The sequence below is a fragment of the Nicotiana tomentosiformis genome, chromosome 4 (genome assembly GCF_000390325.3).
Source record: "Nicotiana tomentosiformis chromosome 4, ASM39032v3, whole genome shotgun sequence".
NCBI lineage: Eukaryota > Viridiplantae > Streptophyta > Magnoliopsida > Solanales > Solanaceae > Nicotiana > Nicotiana tomentosiformis.
In genome coordinates this window covers 28,566,102-28,572,256 of record NC_090815.1, presented here as the reverse complement: position 1 = coordinate 28,572,256, position 6,155 = coordinate 28,566,102, and the positions used below count along the sequence as shown (strand labels likewise).

Below are 6,155 nucleotides of genomic sequence, written 5' to 3'. Positions count from 1 at the left end.
AATTTCATCCAAGGTCTTACTAGGAGCATAGCAGAAGACTGCAACTCTGAATTCTTGCTTTGTGGAGGACCTGTGCAACATTTTAAAAAGGTTAGTGCTTCTAATCCCGTAATTATATCATTGTCTAGTTTACATGTATGTGATGCAGATGTATGCTTGTTTTCACTGCACATGTTCTAACGATTCGGAAAAGAAAGAAATAAATAAAGGGAAATTAAGTAAATGGTAGAGTAGCTAGTAGACAAAAAAAGTTGGTTAGCAGCAAACAGGTAGCAGCTCTATATATAATTAGTGAAGGGGTTTTTCTTTGGTCATGCATGCAATAAACTCGTGTGTTCCGTTTCAGTTTTTCAGCTGACTTTTCTTACTTCTCTTTCTATTAACTCACACCATTTATTCTATATCTCTGATTATTCTCTGTTGTTCCTCCAAAAGCTAACACTTTTGGTTATGGAGAAATTAGTTTTCTTTGCCTCTCTTTTGGTAATGAGTAGCACTTCTTTGGCTGTGGGATTCAATGTTCCTGCAATTTTCATATTTGGAGATTCCATATTTGATGCTGGTAACAATCACTACAACAACAACTGCTCAGCACAAGCTGATTTTCCACCTTATGGTTCCAATTTCTTTCACCATCCAACTGGTAGATTTACTAATGGCCGCACTGTTGCCGACTTCATTTGTAAGTTCTTACTCTTCTTAACACCCGTGCTTGAAAAAAGAAAATAAAGCTGTTTCCTGTACTAAATTCTTGCTACACGCGGGTTCGCAAATGAACGAATCACATAGAACCTATTGTATGCAGTCTTATAGCCTTTCGCAGCTTGAACTCGCCACCTTCTTATTGTCACTCTTTGTGCCAAAAAAAAAAAACAAAAACTCCCTTTCTCCTATTTTATGTGTTATATATTGTTACTATTTGGCGAGTTAAATTATCTTTTCTCAACTACTATGCTTTCTAACATTTCCTCAATATTAATTACTATTCCTTCCGTCCCAATTTATATGGCGTTGTTTGACTAGGCACGGAGAAAAATAAAATTTTTTGAAACTTGTGCTCTAAAATAAGTCATAGAAATTTGTGTAGCCGTAAATCATCTCATTAAGGATAAAGTGAAAAGTTTGAAGTTAAATAGTTTTTAAATAAGTAAGTTTGACATTTTTTTGAGACAAACTTAAATGAAAGTATGCCGCATAAATTAGAACAAAGGGAGTACTAGTTATAGAAAAATGTGGTTGTAGTACTTTAAGCTGTTTCCAAATATGTCAAAAGAATTGAAAAATCAGTATCTAAATTCACAACAAAAATTAGATGTTTTAGTCCTCGTATCTGTCGTTTGAATATAATTTTCTCCAAGATTTTTTGTTTTTATAATTGGTTTAATTGGTGGAAAATATGTAGCTGAATTTATTGGGATACCTCTTCAAAAGCCATTCCTGGAAGCACAGCTTGAGTTAGTAAATGGAAGTAGAAAAGAGTATCCATCAAATGGCATGAACTTTGCTAGTGCTGGTAGTGGAGTTTTACGAGCAACAAATCAAGATTTGGTAAGAAATTATAGGACTTGTTCTTGATCTCATGACATAATTATCATAGTTCTTGCTATTACCAGTAATATTTTGTTCCTTTTTTTATTTTTGCTATTGGGATGTGGCCAAAATTTTACATATTGTCTCATAGGCAAATCAAACTTACATGTAAGACACCTTAAAAGTAAATGTATCTTGTTATAAGATGAATAAATATCTCTTTTACACCAAAATCTTACTAAATTCAACTCAACTATCACAATTAATGTATTTTGACGTTGTTATTTGTTATTCTGTACGTACTTGAAAGTGGTCAAATGCTTCACTAAAAACAAATGATGCTTGTAAATCTAGCCAAGTCATTATTCAAACTTCCCACGGTAGAAAACAAATCCAGATCGGTGTAAAATGTCTTAGGCATACAAGAAAATGTAGGGAAGAAAGAAAGTAGAAGATCAGTATAGTTATTTACTTGAGAGCTTAAATTTATATTAGAAGATCAGTATAGTTTAACCTATTACAACATGTTTTATTCCATTTTTATTATGTTATCAATTAATACTTATCATAGAGATTTATTTATAATTACACTATCAGTATAATTATTGTGTAAATAGTTTTTACATTGCTAGTGCGTGTAACTAAAAATCTTTTTAATCTCAACCTTGGCTCTGCTTCTTTTTGCCCTGAATAATTTTCTTAACTTTTGAAACATAATATAGGGAGTGACCCCAATTCAAGATCAACTTCAACAATTCAAAACCTTAGTCCAGCAAAACCGTATCAACAAGGAACTAATCCAAGAATCGCTCTTCTTCTTCGAGTCAGGCTCTAACGACATTTTCAGCTACTTCTATCCATTTGGTGGTCCAACTCTAACCCCAGATGCATATGTTCAGTCCATGTTATCTGAAGTTACAGCTTTTATTGATCAAATTTCCAAGCTTGGTGCTCGTCGAATCGGCTTGTTTTCGTTAGGCCCCGTTGGTTGTGTCCCCGCTAGGACCCTCTTGCCTGGTGCACCAGTTAACAAATGTTATGGAAAGATGAACAGAATGGTCAAGAATTATAATATGGGATTAGAGAATTTGGGAAGGAGTATACCAATCAATTATCCTGGTTCTTTTGCTGTTTATGGAGCCGTGTACAAGACTGTTCAGATCTTCAGAGCTAATCCTAAACGTTATGGTAGTTTCTTACACTTCTTTACTCCTCTATATATTAGCATTATTATAATAGAATTAATGAATCTTTCGGTAGTACTAAAAGAAAATTTTACACTATCATGTTAAATAGGAAACATCTTATTTAATGAGTATGAGCATATTATACATCTCATATTAGATCTTCAGAAAAAGAAAAGATCCCCTAAAGGTCATATTCGACCATGCGGCCACTCATGGCCTAGCTCAGCATTCAGCGACCGAAGTCATAGCATTCAATAAGAGTGTTAAAATTTTGACACCCTTTGCTAGTGGGTTATGCAAGGGTATTCAAAGTCTATTTTTTTTATCAATAATAAGTATGAATATGGTAATATTATACCATATACACAATATAACTTTTCAACGAAGGGTGTTCAGTTTGACCATCCTTGACACACATAACCCCCTCAGCATTCATTCATAAATCATGTAGTGAAATTGAGATTCTCAACCTCGAAAGCTCATTCACAATTTGTTGTCACACAGGGTTTTCTGATGTGACAAATGCATGTTGTGGCGATGGAACACTTGGAGGATTGCTGCAATGTGGTAAAGAAGGTTACAAGTTATGTGTTAAGCCCAATGAATACTTATTTTGGGATTACTTTCATCCATCAGAGCATACTTATAAACTCATCTCCAAGGCATTGTGGAGTGGAAGTCATTCTCGAATTCGACCTGTCAATCTCAAAACACTGGCCAACATGACCCTTATTCAGCACTAAGGAATTAAACTTATGTTTTGGAACCTCAAAATAGAGAGAGTTACAGTCCTTGTCTTTCATTTTGTAGCTAATCTTATATGTTACCATCTTTGCTTTTTCCTCATGTTATTTTCATGTTTACATCAAATAATCAAAAGAGGTTCAACTCCATTTCATATAGTAGTACTACGATCTCTCCGTTTCAGAAAGATTGTCTTAGTTTGATTTGGCACAAACTTTAATAGAGAAGAGAAAACTTTTAAGATATGTGATCTTAAATAAGTCATAACATTTGTTTAGCTTTAAAACTTTTGAAACTTTTGGTCTGAAAATCTATCATAACATTTATATGGCTATAAATGCTTCTTATTAAGGAAATATTGAAATATGACAATCTTTTTGAAACCGACTAATAAGGAGAAAATACCAATCTTCTTGATACAGAAGGAATATAACTTATCATAATTTTATTGCGCAAGTTAGACTGGTCATCTTTTTGGGCTTAAACTACAGTCTCTTGATGACTCGAACCCGTAATCTCAATCTTGTCAAATATGAAGGTGCCTTACTTCATAGTTCACGATATACATCGAAAATAAAACCATAATTCTTACAAAATTTATTAGACAAAAATGTTCAGATGGATTTCAGAACAGTTAAATCCTCGAAATTTGCAAAAGCTTCAAAATATTTCTTAGGTCCATAAAAAATTCAAATAAAATGTTTCAAGATCATGTATATTAACAAATTGTGTTAAAAATTGTATGGATGGTTTTTATGCAATTTATAGAATCTATTGCTCAATTTACACTATATTTTATAACTGTATGGAACACGTTGGATATTTCATAAATCTAGAGACTTCTGAATTATGAATTTGAAGAATTTTCCAAGTAAGTCAAAATATTAAATCAATGGACCACATAAGAGTTGTAACAAGTTTAGTGATAATGTCGACATTTGTAAATTCCATGGAAAGTTTACACTTTGTCCTAACTCCTAATAAGGTCAATTTCAAGGCAGAAAAACGTACACGTATTTAAAAGTAGTGAAAAGTCCTATCACTATATTGTATTGCTTAGTAAAAAGTACTCATTGCCTACTTTTAAACTCCACCATTGATGAGATCTATGTGAATTGATTGGCTTTTATTTCTGTAATTTGGCTAGAGGTTAAGTCTTAATCTTGTTCTCGTTAAATTAAGTAATTAACTATGAAGCAATCTGTTAGTGCTTCTTTTTAGAGTCATTTTCTAACGTCTTTTCTTGTTTTTATCTTGTTATCTTAAATGTAATAGACTCGTGAATTAAAAAACAGCACCAAGGAAAAGGGAAAAAGTTTTAGTAAGGTTAGAATACCCAAGTAAACAAGAGAGATCAGTAGTTTGCAATTCGTTTTGCAAATTTTTTCTCCCTCTCTAAACCATTTAAATATTTATTAACATGTTAAAGCGCATGATCATCTCATCTTAAAGATTAAGTTGTTAGAGAGCACATTTTATTTATCTAATTATCTCTTCAACCCGCCTCCTCATGTGTAGGCTTTATTCATTTTTTTATGGGCCAAGCATGTAAAATTTATTTTCTGTAATGCCATGGCGGTGAAACTCGAACTCAAGATCTCAATCTGATTATAATATCATGTTGAAGTGTGTGACTATATATCTCATCTAAACGCTTACAAATATTTATTTATGTAAGAAAGACGACAGAGAAAAAGAAGTTTCCACCCATTCTTAATTCAACATGAAAAATACTGTCTGACTTTCAAATTGTATCAAAATGGGATGAATAAAACAATTTTGAACAACTAAAAAGAGTAAACAACTGAATTATTGTTGACGGAGCCTGTACTCTTTCAATAAATCGAAACCCTTTGGTCAAGGTTTCTTTTATTATCATATATCAACGCGTGAACTAACATCCGAGAAATCATATTATCGTAGTTTATCCACTTAAATGTCGCAAAATGTCACGTGATTAATATTTTCTAGAATATTTTAATGGTAAGAATTTCGATTCTGATTTTCTGCTAAAGTGTAGCATTTCACATGATCTTAGATGTTGTTAGTTTTACTCTTTATGTAATTGAAAGTAAGTGTTACTTATTCTCACACGCTGAGTACTATAATAGAAAGTAATGATTTAAATGCTGATCATAATGTATCTTGAAAACTTAGGGTGTGTTTGGTACGAAGGAAAATATTTTTCGAAAAATATTTTTAATTTTTTATGTTTGGTTGGCTTAAATGTTTTGGAAAATATTTTTCTCATAAACTCATTTTCTTCTAATTGGAGAAAAATATTTTCACTACCAAGAAACGGGAAAATATTTTTCAAAACTCCTTTTAGTTTTAAAGATTTTTTTTTCATTTCAACAAATGAGTATTTTTTTTGTCATGATATAATTTTTTTTTTATTTTAACAAAAATAGTACTTTCTTTTCATGACGTAGAAAAAGTATTCTTTCATTTCAACAAAAAAAATATTTTCTTTTCATGATGTAGAAAAAGTATTTTCTTTTATTTTAATAAAATGAGTACTTTATTTTCATGTTGTAGAAAGAGTACTTTCTTTTTCAACCAAAAAAGGTATTTTCTTTTTAGTTATGAATCACAATTTTTAACGTTATTTTTTGCGTAAAAAAGTAAAGCAACACATTAGTTCCTTTGGTTTTATGTGTATTTTTAGAGGAATAATTAAATTCTTGAAGAAAA

General features: G+C 31.5%; 1 protein-coding gene across 1 annotated transcript; it reads left to right on the top strand.

Annotated features, from left to right (window-relative positions):
- The first annotated feature begins 309 nt into the window (after positions 1-309).
- LOC104092646 (GDSL esterase/lipase 6) lies at positions 310-3,610 on the top strand. The gene is made up of 4 exons (XM_009598295.4): positions 310-682; positions 1,403-1,548; positions 2,253-2,718; positions 3,222-3,610. Exons 1-4 carry the CDS (start codon positions 451-453, stop codon positions 3,458-3,460), a joined length of 1,083 nt encoding a protein of 360 aa, XP_009596590.1. The 5' UTR covers positions 310-450; the 3' UTR covers positions 3,461-3,610.
- The last annotated feature ends 2,545 nt before the right edge of the window (positions 3,611-6,155 follow it).

Bases quoted from the DNA above. Each gene is read 5' to 3' on its own strand.
- LOC104092646 (XM_009598295.4), top strand. From the start codon at position 451: ATGGAGAAATTAGTTTTCTTTGCCTCTCTTTTGGTAATGAGTAGCACT. The intron at 683-1,402 runs GTAAGTTCTTAC...GAAAATATGTAG, and splicing joins CACTGTTGCCGACTTCATTT to CTGAATTTATTGGGATACCT. The intron at 2,719-3,221 runs GTAGTTTCTTAC...GTTGTCACACAG, and splicing joins AGCTAATCCTAAACGTTATG to GGTTTTCTGATGTGACAAAT.